The 14,933-nt window shown below is 46.5% G+C and overlaps 1 protein-coding gene across 2 annotated transcripts in view; it reads left to right on the forward strand.

Annotated features, from left to right (window-relative positions):
- Window positions 1–14,933, forward strand: part of ENPP1 (ectonucleotide pyrophosphatase/phosphodiesterase 1) — a 164,159-nt gene that overhangs the window by 62,161 nt on the left and 87,065 nt on the right. For both annotated transcript variants that reach the window (XM_040429149.1, XM_040429150.1), the window contains exons 8-9: window positions 910–1,029; window positions 13,221–13,330. In XM_040429149.1, coding sequence (XP_040285083.1) covers window positions 910–1,029; window positions 13,221–13,330 — 230 coding nt within the window. The remainder of the gene's footprint in view (window positions 1–909; window positions 1,030–13,220; window positions 13,331–14,933) is intronic.

Here is a 14,933-nt window from a genome sequence, read left to right on the forward strand (position 1 = left end):
AAAAAATATATTTTAACCCCTGTTTTGCAGTGCAGCGTATGGCTGCTCTGCAGTGGGACACTGCATATACAACTATGTAAATAGATCCCATGGGGAGCAGAAATCAGACTCCAGCTCATATTCACAATAAAATCTAGTCTTTTTAACCCAATTGATAACATGTCTCAAGTGACAGCACTCCCTAACATATTGTAATAATCTCACAATTTGCCGTATTTGCTTTGAACCCTGAGAATTGACTATATTTAGATACCCTGCAAGCCCTGAAATATCTTGGGAGTGCTGCTTAATTGGGTTTTATACTGCTTCAGATGAGGTATCGGCTAATCCAACAGTAAGGGCTAATGTTCGTGAATTCCTCTGTTTTAGAAACCAAATATGCTTGCTGGTGGCCTGCCTGGGACTATCTAGGCTCTAGGAGGAGAGGAGCACCATGCCATGATAATGTACCAGCACCAGTAGCGGAAGCCTTGACCCACAGTTGACCACTGTAGCAGACTATGAGAGGAGAGATATTTGGGCTGCTGATGTATTTAGCTCACAGAGGAATGCCTAAACTAGACACATTGTACCAAAATCTTAGGTGTATGAAATATAACTTCTTTAGAGATGTTCAGTACCTGCATGTAAGAAAACAAATGTTCACATTTTCTGACAGCAAGCACAAATATTGAAAATAGTGAGGAATTGATATGCAAAGTACTGTATATTAGAAAGTTGCAGAACTTTACATTTACATAACTAAACTATAGTTTATTTAAATAAAATTGGAAAACCCCTTTAAGAGATTACTCATGTAGCAAAAGTGCTTTGTTCCCCAGTTATTCTCTGTTATGTTGATGGAGTAAATGTTTTTAGCAGTATAAATAAATACCATTGGCATCAACTTTTTTTTATTGCAAATTGCAGGGTCTCTACCCAGAATCACATGGGGTTGTGGACAACAAAATGTATGATCCTCACCGGAATGCCTTTTTCACATTAAGAAGCGCTGAGAAGTTTCATCCCTCATGGTACCAAGGAGAACCTGTATGTATAAGTGGAGAATATTTAGAGAGAATAGACACTGGTCTAGCTTAATACATGGCCTTTTTTTTTACAGTAGAAGCATATGTTCTTCTTCAAGCACTTTTTTTCCCCTCATCAGAGTCAAATTAATGTCTTGGGTCTTTATTTTAATTGGAGATATATATATATATATATATATATATATATATATATATACACTGCTCAAAAAAATAAAGGGAACACTTAAACAACAAAATGTAACTCCAAGTCAATCACACTTCTGTGAAATCAAACTGTCCACTTAGGAAGCAACACTGAGTGACAATCAATTTCAAATGCTGTTGTGCAAATGGGATAGACAACAGGTGGAAATTATAGGCAATTAGCAAGACACCCCCAATAAAGGAGTGGTTCTGCAGGTGGTGATCACAGACCACTTCTCAGTTCCTATGCTTCCTGACTGATGTTATGGTCACTTTTGAATGCTGGCGCTGCTTTCTATCTAGTGGTAGCATGAGACAGAGTCTACAACCCACACAAGTGGCTCAGGTAGTGCAGCTTATCCAGGATGGCACATCAATGCGAGCTGTGGCAAGAAGGTTTGCTGTGTCTGTCAGCGTAGTGTCCAGAGCATGGAGGCGCTACCAGGAGACAGGCCAGTACATCGGGAGATGTGGAGGAAGCCGTAGGAGGGCAACAACCCAGCAGCAGGACCGCTAACTCCGCCTTTGTGCAAGGAGGAACAGGAGGAGCACTGCCAGAGCCCTGCAAAATGACCTCCAGCAGGCCACAAATGTGCATGTGTCTGCTCAAACAGTCAGAAACAGACTCCATGAGGGTGATATGAGGGCCCGACGTCCACAGATGGGGGTTGTGCTTACAGCCCAACACCGTGCAGGACGTTTGGCATTTGCCAGAGAACACCAAGATTGGCCAATTCACCACTGGCGCCCTGTGCTCTTCACAGATGAAAGCAGGTTCACACTGAGCACATGTGACAGACGTGACAGAGTCTTGAGACGCCGTGGAGAACGTTCTGCTGCCTGCAATATCCTCCAGCATGACCGGTTTGGCATTGGGTCAGTAATGGTGTGGGGTGGAATTTTTTTGGAGGGCCGCACAGCCCTCCATGTGCTCGCCAGAGGTAGCCTGACTGCCATTAGGTACCGAGATGAGATCCTCAGACCCCTTGTGAGACCATATGCTGGTGCAGTTGGCCCTGGGTTCCCCCTAATGCAAGACAATGCTAGACCTCATGTGGCTGGAGTGTGTCAGCAGTTCCTGCAAGACGAAGGCATTTATGCTATGGACTGGCCTGCCCGTTCCCCAGACCTGAATCCAATTGAGCACATCTGGGACATCATGTCTCGCTCTATCCACCAACGTCACGTTGCACCACAGACTGTCCAGGAGTTGGCAGATGCTTTAGTCCAGGTCTGGGAGGAGATCCCTCAGGAGACCGTCCGCCACCTCATCAGGAGCATGCACAGGCGTTGTAGGGAGGTCTTACAGGCACATGGAGGCCACACACACTACTGAGCCTCATTTTGGCTTGTTTTAAGGACATTACATCAAAGTTGGATCAGCCTGTAGTGTGTTTTTCCACTTTAATTTTGAGGGTGACTCCAAATCCAGACCTCCATGGGTTGAAAATTTGATTTCCATTTTTTTATTTTTGTGTGATTTTGTTGTCAGCACATTCAACTATGTAAAGAACAAAGTATTTCAGAAGAATATTTAATTAATTCAGATCTAGGATGTGTTATTTTTGTGTTCCCTTTATTTTTTTGAGCAGTGTATATATCTCACCTAAAGAATTATTAGGAACACCTGTTCTATTTCTCATTAATGCAATTATCTAGTCAACCAATCACATGGCAGTTGCTTCAATGCATTTAGGGGTGTGGTCCTGGTCAAGACAATCTCCTGAACTCCAAACTGAATGTCAGAATGGGAAAGAAAGGTGATTTAAGCAATTTTGAGCGTGGCATGGTTGTTGGTGCCAGACGGGCCGGTCTGAGTATTTCACAATCTGCTCAGTTACTGGGATTTTCACACACAACCATTTCTAGGGTTTACAAAGAATGGTGTGAAAAGGGAAAAACATCCAGTATACGGCAGTCCTGGGGGCGAAAATGCCTTGTGGATGCTAGAGGTCAGAGGAGAATGGGCCGACTGATTCAAGCTGATAGAAGAGCAACGTTGACTGAAATAACCACTCTTTACAACCGAGGTATGCAGCAAAGCATTTGTGAAGCCACAACACGCACAACCTTGAGGCGGATGGGCTACAACAGCAGAAGACCCCACCGGATACCACTCATCTCCACTACAAATGGGAAAAAGAGGCTACAATTTGCACGAGCTCACCAAAATTGGACTGTTGAAGACTGGGAAAATGTTGCCTGGTCTGATGAGTCTCGATTTCTGTTGAGACATTCAAATGGTAGAGTCCGAATTTGGCGTAAACAGAATGAGAACATGTATCCATCATGCCTTGTTACCACTGTGCAGGCTGGTGGTGGTGGTGTAATGGTGTGGGGGATGTTTTCTGGGCACACTTTAGGCCCCTGTCATGGTCTTACCTTCTTGCTGTTCTCCTTCGTTTGACATGTGCTGGCGGCCATCTTGGTTTCTGGGTTTCTTGTAGCCTTCCACCCTGCGGCTCCTCCTTCCCACTGGGAGGAGCTGGATGCCTAGCTCATATATATAGGAGGTCTGTGGCTTCAGTTCCTTGCTTGGTCCTCTTGTGTTCACATGCTTCTAAGACTGCTGCTGCTTCTGGTTCCTGATCCTGGCTTCGTCTGACTACCCTGCTGGTTCCTGATCCTGGCTTCGTCTGACTACCCTTCTGGTTCCTGACCTCTGGCTTCGCAAAGACTCTGCTCGGTTTCACCATCCGTTTGGACTTTGCTTTACAGCTTTATTTTCAATAAAGCCTTCTTATTTTCACTTATTTCTTGTTGTACGTCTGGTTCATGGTTCCGTGACATTAGGACCAAGCCATGAATTCTGACGGTACAGGGCCATCCTCGCTACCCACGCTGGTTGCCAGGCTTGATCAGCAGGATCACCTGTTGGGTCGGTTCGCTGTGGCGTTGCAAACCCTGCTTGAACGCACGGCTCATTTCGCTCCCGTTGCCGATGGGTCGGTTGTCGCTCCTGGGCTCGCTCCTACTGCCGCTCCGGTTGTTGCGCTAGAGTCTACCCCGACACCTGTTGTTGCGCCTGCGGTGTTTCGGGGTATGACCGGTTCTGCCCCTCTTCCACAGCGCTTTGGGGGAGAGCCAACTCAGTGCCGAGGTTTCCTTAACCAGGTGGGCATTTATTTCGAGTTGCTGCCACATGCCTTTCCCACTGAGAGATCAAAGGTGGGCTTCTTGATCTCGCTGCTCTCGGACAAGGCCTTGGCCAGCCCTTTATGGGAGAACAACAATCCGGTGGTTGCCGAGTTTTCCGGTTTTGTTGCTTCTCTTCGGAAGGTATTCGATGTGCCGGCTCGTGCTGCCTCTGCTGCGAAGCTCCTTATGTCCATCAGACAGGGTTCACGATCCGTAGCTGAATACGCCATTGAGTTTCGTACCCTGGCAGCAGAGGTGGGCTGGAATAATGAGGCTCTGGTCGCTGCTTTCTCTCATGGTCTCTCGGATGCCTTGAAGGATGAGGTTGCAGCTAAGGACCTACCAGTTGAGCTCGTGTCTCTTATTTCTTTCCTGATTTTGATTGACACCAGACTCAGGGAGAGACCTTCCTTTAAGGAGAACCTGCGGAGGTCTTCTAACAGATTGGTGCCTACGTTTGCTGTCCCACCCGTGCCTCCCTCTCCTCCCACGCCTCCTGGGGATGACTTGTCTGGGGGTGAACCCATGCAGCTGGGGTTTGCTCGCCTGTCCGAGGGGGAGAGGGCACTCCGGAGACGCGAGGGCCAATGCATGTACTGTGGTCTCGGTGGGCATTTTCGGTTGGCATGTCCGAACCGTCCGGGAAAACGCTCGTACCTGAGATCCTGTCGGGGGCAGATCTTGGGTGGAGTCTCCTCGTCCCCGGTTTCCCGTGTTGACAAACCACTGATCACTGTTGTCCTCTCCTGGGTCGGGGGCTCGGTGACGACCCAGGCGTTGGTGGACTCTGGTGCTGGTGGTTTGTTCATTGATAGTGTGTTCGCTGCCGCCAATTCCATTCCTCTGCAGGCTCGAGGTTCCCCACTGGCTCTTGAGGCGATAGACGGCAGACCCCTTCTGCCGCCACACGTGACTCATGAGACCCTTCCAGTGGGGATAGCCATTGGTGCCGTTCACAGAGAGTCGGTCTGCCTCCAGGTTATTTCGTCTCCACACTACTCGGTGGTCTTGGGGTACCCCTGGCTCCAGAAGCATAATCCGACTTTCGATTGGAGATCGGTCGAGATCCTCTCGTGGTCACCGCAGTGTGGGGCTAGTTGCATCCATGGGTCTGTCAAGTTGCTGTGTACTTCCTCGGACTCTCTGTTGCCTCCTGAATACGAGGAGTACCGGGATGTATTCGATAAGGTGCGCGCGGTTGCCCTACCTCCGCACCGTCCATACGATTGTGCCATAGAGTTACAATCTGGTGCCGTTCCTCCTCGTGGCAAAGTCTATCCACTGTCGGTAGCGGAGAATGAGGCCATGGAGGAGTACGTGAGGGAGGCGCTTTCACGCGGACACATTCGCAAATCTTCGTCCCCGGCAGGGGCTGGATTTTTCTTTGTGAAAAAGAAGGGCGGTGAGTTGAGGCCTTGCATCGATTACAGGGGTCTCAATCGCATCACGATCAAGAACGCTTACCCGATACCCTTGATTTCCGAGCTGTTCGATCGCCTTAAAGGGGCCACGGTCTTTACCAAACTCGACCTGAGGGCGGCATATAACCTGGTAAGGATCAAGGCGGGCGATGAGTGGAAGACCGCGTTTAACACCAGGACCGGTCATTACGAATCCTTGGTTATGCCCTTTGGGTTGTGCAATGCGCCCGCAGTCTTTCAGGAATTCATCAACGATGTTTTCCGTGACCTGTTGCAGCAGTGTGTGGTGGTCTATTTGGATGACATCTTGGTATATTCTGAATCCATGGAGGCCCACATTCTGGATGTCAGACGAGTGTTGCAACGGTTACGAGAGAACAAGCTGTTCGGTAAGCTTGAGAAATGCGAATTTCACCGATCCCAGGTAACCTTCTTAGGTTACATCATTTCCGCTGAGGGGTTCTCCATGGATCCTGAGAAGGTTTCGGCTGTCTTACAGTGGCCCCAGCCCAGTGGTCTTCGTTCCCTGCAGCGCTTTTTGGGCTTCGCCAATTATTATCGGAAGTTCATCAGGGACTTTTCCATGCTGGCCAAGCCTCTCACGGATCTGACCAGGAAGGGCAGTAATTCCCAGGTCTGGCCGCTCGAGGCCATCCGAGCTTTTGAGGCCCTAAAGTCCGCCTTTGTGTCGGCTCCGATTCTGTCGCATCCCAACCCTGGGTTGCCCTTTGTCCTCGAGGTGGACGCGTCTGAGACGGGAGTAGGCGCCCTTCTGTCTCAGCGTAGAACACCAGAGGGTCCTCTGCTTCCTTGTGGGTTTTACTCCCGGAAACTGTCTTCCGCGGAGTGCAACTATCAGATTGGTGACAGGGAGTTATTGGCCATCGTGCAGGCCCTTAAAGAATGGAGGCACTTGCTCGAGGGTTCGGTGGTTCCGGTTCTCATCCTGACGGACCACAAGAATCTGACCTACCTTTCTGAGGCCAAGAGATTGACACCACGTCAGGCCAGATGGGCTCTGTTCTTGTCACGTTTTAATTACGTGGTCTCCTACCTACCCGGTTCCAAGAACATCAGGGCGGATGCCTTATCACGGCAGTACTCCGAGCTGTCCAGGGAGGAGTCGATTCCGACTTCGGTCATACCTCCGAATCAGATCCTGGCCGCCATTCGCACCAGCCTGACCTCTCCCCTGGGTGAGCAGATTTTGGCGGCTCAATCTGGTGCTCCCTCTGGGAGACCCAACGGCAGATGTTTTGTGCCTGAGGAGTTGCGCACTCGGTTGTTGCGAACCTACCATAACTCCAAGACCGCGGGGCATCCTGGAAAGAATCAGCTGTCCTGGGCTGTTTCACGTCTGTTCTGGTGGCCTTCCCTACGTTCCGACATCGCCGCATATGTAGCGGCATGCTCCGTTTGTGCCCAGAGTAAGTCCCCTCGGCACCTTCCGTTGGGCCTTCTGCAACCCATAGCCACCGGGGAGCGCCCATGGTCACACCTGGGGATGGATTTCATTGTGGACCTCCCTGCATCCCGAGGCCATACGGTCATTCTCATGATTGTGGATCGGTTTTCCAAAATGTGCCACTGTGTTCCTCTCAAGAAGTTACCCTCTGCACAAGAGTTGGCCACGATTTTTGCCAGGGAGGTCTTCCGGTTGCACGGTTTGCCCAAGGAGATTGTGTCGGATCGGGGGAGTCAGTTTGTGTCCAGGTTCTGGCGCGCCTTTTGCTCCCAGTTGGGGATTCATCTCTCCTTCTCCTCGGCCTACCACCCTCAGTCCAATGGGGCCGCAGAACGATCCAATCAGGCCTTGGAGCAATTCCTTCGTTGCCATGTCTCCGATCACCAAGACAATTGGGTTGACCTCCTGCCTTGGGCTGAGTTTGCCAGGAACACGGCGGTGAACTCTTCCTCTGGGACGTCTCCCTTCATGGCCAATTATGGGTTCCAACCTGCCGTGTTACCGGAGGTATTCTCTCCCCAGGATATTCCGGCTGTGGAGGATCACCTTTCCGTCCTACGTGCTTCTTGGGTACAGATCCAGAAGTCCCTTGAGGTCTCTGCGCAGCGCCAGAGACTCCAGGCTGATCGCAGACGAGCGCCTGCTCCTTCCTACCAGGTCGGAGACCGTGTATGGTTGACCACCCGCAACCTCAACCTTCGAGTGCCCACTCCCAAGCTGGCGCCTCGCTTTGTTGGTCCCTTCCGAGTGCTTCGCAGGGTAAACCCGGTAGCCTATGCCCTTGCGCTTCCTCCTGGCATGCGGATCTCCAACGTGTTTCATGTCTCCCTGTTGAAGCCACTGGTGTGTAATCGTTTCACTTCCTCGGTTCCTCGGCCTCGTCCGGTCCAAGTGGGCAATCGTGAGGAATATGAGGTGAGCAATATCCTGGACTCACGCCTGGTCCGCGGTCGGTTGCAGTTTTTGGTCCATTGGCGTGGTTATGGTCCAGAGGAGCGTTCCTGGGTTCCCTCCGCAGATGTCCATGCTCCTGCCTTGCTCCGAGCCTTCCACGCACGCTTCCCTCAGAAAACGTTTTGTGCTCCGCGGAGGAGGGGCCCTTGAGGGGGAGGTACTGTCATGGTCTTACCTTCTTGCTGTTCTCCTTCGTTTGACATGTGCTGGCGGCCATCTTGGTTTCTGGGTTTCTTGTAGCCTTCCACCCTGCGGCTCCTCCTTCCCACTGGGAGGAGCTGGATGCCTAGCTCATATATATAGGAGGTCTGTGGCTTCAGTTCCTTGCTTGGTCCTCTTGTGTTCACATGCTTCTAAGACTGCTGCTGCTTCTGGTTCCTGATCCTGGCTTCGTCTGACTACCCTGCTGGTTCCTGATCCTGGCTTCGTCTGACTACCCTGCTGGTTCCTGATCCTGGCTTCGTCTGACTACCCTTCTGGTTCCTGACCTCTGGCTTCGCAAAGACTCTGCTCGGTTTCACCATCCGTTTGGACTTTGCTTTACAGCTTTATTTTCAATAAAGCCTTCTTATTTTCACTTATCTCTTGTTGTACGTCTGGTTCATGGTTCCGTGACAGCCCCTTAGTGCCAATTGGGCATCGTTTAAATGCCACGGGCTAACTGAGCATTGTTTCTGACCATGTCCATCCCTTCATGACCACCATGTACCCATCCTCTGATGGCTACTTCCAGCAGGATAATGCATCATGTCACAAAGCTCGAATCATTTCAAATTGGTTTCTTGAACATGACAATGAGTTCACTGTACTAAAATGGCCCCCACAGTCACCAGATCTCAACCCAATAGAGCATCTTTGGGATGTGGTGGAACGGGAGCTTCGTGCCCTGGATGTGCATCCCTCAAATCTCCATCAACTGCAAGATGCTATCCTATCAATATGGGCCAACATTTCTAAAGAATGCTATCAGCACCTTGTTGAATCAATGCCACATAGCATTAAGGCAGTTCTGAAGGCAAATGAGAAATAGAACAGGTGTTCCTAATAATTCTTTAGGTGAGTGTGTATATATATATATATATATATATATATATATATATATACACATATATAAACTCTCTACTGAATTTATTAAAGGAAAGCCGTGAGCACCAGTAGTGTGGTGACAGACCCGACGATTTTAGTGGTTTGTTACTCCTGCTCTGACAGCATTCAGTAGTTTTAGAGTACTTATCTGCTAAAGCCTACGCCAGCGCTGTGAGAGAGATGAGTCTGATGCTCACTGTCCATGCCCTCCCCCACCTCTGGACAGTGATTGACAGTTTCCTTTCCTTTGTGCATAGGAAAGAAACCTGTCAATCATAATCTGTAGGCGGTGGAGAGCTGGGGGAGTTTGCATCATCTGATTCATCTCTCTAGCAAGGCTGGAGTGTTCTGAGGTTTTTAGCCGATCTGCACTCTAAAACTACTGAATACCATAACAAGAGGGAAAGACCGCTAAAATCATCAGTCGCTGTGCCACCTCAGTGAGGTCAAGATTGTACAGGTGACAAGTTCCCTTTAAGGCACTTTTAGATGTGCCCTTAAGCTGCTACAGTATTGTATCTTAATGACTAGTTGACGTGAATAGAGTTTCTTAAAATATAATTTCTACAATGCAAGAAAAAAACTGGGCAGCTTCAGGGCATGATTTTTATATTTTTATTTAAAATTGAAAAGCCTATGTAACATTCAGTATGAGAATTCGGTTGCAACACTGCAACAGTTCTTGGAACAATTTCCTGGAATTATGTCTTTACAAACACATATGCAATTATGTTTTATAGTCGTGTTAGTGTACCATATTATAATTCTGCTATTCGTTTTCTTAAATTAAAGATGTTCGAGAAATTTGTCTAACGTACCTAGAGACTTGCACAAAATGTATCATGCCACATTCACTATTTTGTTAAAGAAGCACTCTACCATTATTGGTTGCCCCCCGTTTGTACATGAGAGAGAGGGTACTGCAGTTAATCACCTTGGTTCAGGTCTGCTGTTACATAATGTGACCTGCAATCTGACTTCCCAAGTCCTACAGGATCTGCCTGTGTCAACCAGAAGTCAATCTGTTTATGCAAGTCCATGAGCGCTTCAATGTGTGAGTCTTGCTGAGCAAATGCTGTAGGACTCAGTTAGATTGCGAGTCATGGTGTGCAATGGTGGACCAATACAGTTATACAGCAACACAGCTACCAGTAAGGTGATTAACTGTAGTACCCAGAGGCGTAGCTATAGGGGGTGCAGAGATAGCACTGGCTACTGGGCCTAAGATCCTGACGGGGCCCAAAGACCCTTGTGCCAAATAAAAAAACACTGATATTATAGAAACTGCATGCAGGTCACGTTACACCTCTGGCTGGAGGAGAGGGGTTAGGTTAAGAATTTGGCAGGGGGGTGGGGTGCAGTTTCAATTTTTGCCTCAGGCAGCACGAAGGCTATGTGCTTCCCTGCCCTTGGCCACAAAGCACTGAGGGAAGGGGAAGCCCAAGCTGAACTCTTTCACCAGGGCCCATAGAAACATAGAATGTATCGGCAGATAAGAACCATTTGGCCCATCTAGTCTGCCCAATATACTGAATAGTATGAATAGCCCCTGGCCCTATCTTATATGAAGGATGGCCTTATGCCTATCCCATGCATGCTTAAACTCCTCCACTGTATTTGCAGCTACCACTTCTGCAGGAAGGCTATTCCATGCATCCACTACTCTCTCAGTAAAGTAATACTTCCTGATATTACTTTTAAACCTTTGCCCCTATAATTTAAAACTATGTCCTCTTGTAGCAGTTTTTCTTCTTTTAAATATTCTCTCCTCTTTTACCTTTGTTGATTCCCTTTATGTATTTAAAAGTTTCTATCATATCCCCTCTGTCTCGTCTTTCTTCCAAGTTATACATGTTAAGGTCCTTTAATCTTTCCTGGTAAGTTTTATCCTGCAATCCATGTACCAGTTTAGTAGCTCTTCTCTGAACTCTCTCCAAAGTTTTAATATCCTTCTGGAGATATGGTCTACAGTACTGCGCACGATACTCCAAATGAGGTCTCACTAGTGCTCTGTAGAGCAGCATGAGCACCTGCCTCTTTCTACTGGTAATGCCTCTCCCTATACACCCAAGCATTCTGCTAGCATTTCCTGCTGCTCTATGACATTGTCTGCCTACCTTTTAAGTCTTCTGAAATAATGACCCCTAAATCCCTTTCCTCAGATACTGAGGTTAGGACTGTATCACTGATTTTATATTCTGCTCTTGGGTTTTTACGCCCCAGGTGCATTATTTTGCACTTATCCACATTAAATTTTAGTTGCCAGATTTTTGACCATTCCTCTAGTTTTCCTAAATCCTTTTCCATTTGGTGTATCCCTCCAGGAACATCAACCCTGTTACTTATCTTTGTGTCATCAGCAAAAAGACACACCTTACCATCGAGGCCTTCTGCAATTTCGCTGCTAAAGATATTAAACAATATGGGTCCCAGAACAGATCCCTGAGATACCCCACTGGTAACAAGACCTTGGTCTGAATATACTCCATTGACTACAACCCTCTGTTGCCTGTCCCTCAGCCACTGCCTAATCCATTCAACAATATGGGAGTGCAAGCCCAAAGACTGCAATTTATTGATAAGCCTTCTGTGTGGGACAGTATCGAAAGCCTTACTGAAGTCTAGATAAGCGATGTCTACTGCACCTCCGCCATCTATTGTTTTAGTCACCCAATCAAAAAAATCAATAAGATTAGTTTGACATGATCTCCCTGAAGTAAACCCATGCTGTTTTTCATCTTTCAATCCATGGGATTTTAGATGTTCCACAATCCTCTCCTTAAGTATGGTTTCCATTAATTTCCCCACTATTGATGTCAGGCTTACTGGCCTATAGTTGCCCGATTCCTCCCTACTACCTTTCTTGTGAATCGGCACAACATTTGCTAATTTCCACTCTTCTGGGGCGACTCCTGTTGCCAGTGATTGGTTAAATAAATCTTTAGCTACGCCCCTGGTAGTACCCTATCTCTCACGTTGCTTACAAACAAGGGCAACCATAAAAAAAAAATCCCAGTGATTCGTACTTCTTTAAATATAGCACAGTATGTTCACATGAGCCAAATTGGCTGCAGACATTTGCAGCTGGCAATTCTGCTCTATATGTCTGAATGTGTTTTTTTTCTCTCCTCATATTAAGAAAGCCTATTCAGATGTATGGGACATATCTGCCACGTGTGAACTTACCCTAAGGATGGGTTCACACCCAGGGTTTTAGTGGTATTTTTGGTAAAACATCAGCTCCAGATGTTCAATGATGATCTATGAGAAGTATGAAATGTATAACACTCAAAGATTTTCTGCTACTAGCGTTTTGTTAATTAGGTGGAGTTTTTTGCATCTGGAATTTTTTTTTAAAAACTGCAGCAAGTTTTCGGTGTTATTTTCTGGTGTTTTGACATCATATAGAGGAAAAACACCAGAAAAAAGCATTGTTGTTCACACTTAGGCAAAGGCCATAAAAACCGCATGTAGTATGGAAAAAATCACAAGCATTTTCTATAGACCTTTTGGACAAAATCAACCGAGCAAAACGACATCTGTGTAGGGGTGTTTAGTGGCAATTATCTTTGTTGTTTTTTTAAGTAAAAATGGCAGCTGCAGATGTTAGCTGAAAGTCTATAGGAAATATGAAAAGCAGGACACATACTTATTTTTGCAATTTGAGTATTTGTTACTTGGTATTGGTATTTCTGGGTTTATGGCATTTAAAAAAAAAAAAAAAAAACACTTTACAGTATGTTGAAGCTCTGTCTTTTTTCTGTCATTCTGACATCTCCTTCGCTTTAGGGAAAAAACACCAGAAAAATAATGGTGATTAAATAGTTTTGAGAAAAATAAAAATAAAATAAAAGCACTAAAACAAACCCCAAAAACAGCAGTTATAGTAAAGCTTATATAGTATTCTTAGGCTATCTAGTTCAATTTATCATTCTTCCTTTGTAGGTATGGATAACTGCCATGAACCAAGGGTTAAAGACTGCCACTTTCTTCTGGCCTGGATCGGATACAAAGATTAAAGGATCATATCCAAATATTTATAAAGAGTACAATGGGTGATTTACAAGCTTTATTATGGTTTAACAATGTTCTACAGTATAGCTCACAGGATTGAAACTAGACCAATTCAAACACTTGGAGATTACCTCTTTCCTAACATTACAAGCTTGGAAAAGTTATGGAATTTATGGAAACTTTTGATAAGTTTCTATAGATCTGGTCTAGAACAATGATTTCCTAGAAGACGGATGATGAGCCATGTTTTCATACTGCAGCTCATAACTAATACTGAGAGGGTTGAATCAAGTTATAACTTAGTACCTGAATACAACTGCTGGGTTCATATCTGTGAGCCATGTTGCACTATATGTCTCAAGGAAATTTCACCTTTAGGCCTATTGCACACGATCGTAGGTGTCCCATTGCGGTATTGCGGACCGCATACGCGGATCCGCAATTCTGTGTGCATTCCGCATCACGGATGTGGACCCATTGACTTGAATGGGTCCGCAAATCCGGAAATGCGGAATGGTGCTGAGTGGTTCCGTGGGGTTTTGTCCCGTACTTCCGTTCCGTAAAAAGACAGAGCATGTCCTATATTTTTGCAGAACGGGCGGATCGCGGACTCATTAAAGTGAATGGGTCCAACATCCGCTGTGGCTGCCCCACAGTCGGTGTTTGTGCATTGCGTCCCATGGGGCGCACACGTTCGTGTGCAGGAGGCCTAAGTGTATGCTCACCTTTGACGCTACTTTGGACGCATGAACTGCGAAAGCTGAAATGTATCTATAGTGCCCCATTGACACAGGATATGCCAAAAGAGTGTTCTTTTAGCAAAACCTAGGCCAGTATGTGTAGCCATGCTTTTATTTTCATTTGTATTGAATAGTATAGTGCAGTGTTCCGCAACTCCATTCCTCAGGGTCCACCCACCAGTCATGATTTGAGAATATCCCACAGAATAAATACCTGTCTGAAGTCCTGATGCACTGACACTAATTATATAACTTGCTAAATACTAAGGAAATCTTGAAAACATGACCGACAGGTGGGGCCTAAGAACTGGAGTTGAGGAACACTGGTATAGTACACTACCCAATTCCACTCAGAGGCAAAGATTTTTAAAAAGTATCCTGTGAGGCATAGATTTTTTTTTTTTCGTTTTGTGGTTTTATAAGCAACACATGCCACTGTATGCATTTATAGTTGAATATGTTGGAGCCTCCCATCTAAGGTTTACATTGAGAAATACTTCCGCTCATTGACAAAAAAAAAAAAACATCAAGAAGGAGTAGTTGGAATTGAATGGAACTTTGTGTGAATGTAATCTAGATATATGTAAGTGATTACAACATTAGAGTGAAAGGATACGTTTATTGCGGGAAAGCAGTACAACTGAAATGAGACTCTAGTACCCTGTTGGGCCTCTTCTATCCTGGATACAAGATGAGATATGGTTGGGCATGGAGACATACAGGTTCTGTATGGTATTCTGATGCACATTTACCCACAGATGGACATGTAGATCCTGCACACTTGAAGGATGCTGATGCTGACACCCCAGCTGGTCCCATAAATGCTCGATTGGCGATAAGTCTGGTGACCAGGAAGGCCAAGGAAGTGTTGTAATCTGGAGGAGACATTCTTGGGAAACTCTTG

Source organism: Bufo bufo, chromosome 4 (assembly GCF_905171765.1).
Source record: "Bufo bufo chromosome 4, aBufBuf1.1, whole genome shotgun sequence".
NCBI lineage: Eukaryota > Metazoa > Chordata > Amphibia > Anura > Bufonidae > Bufo > Bufo bufo.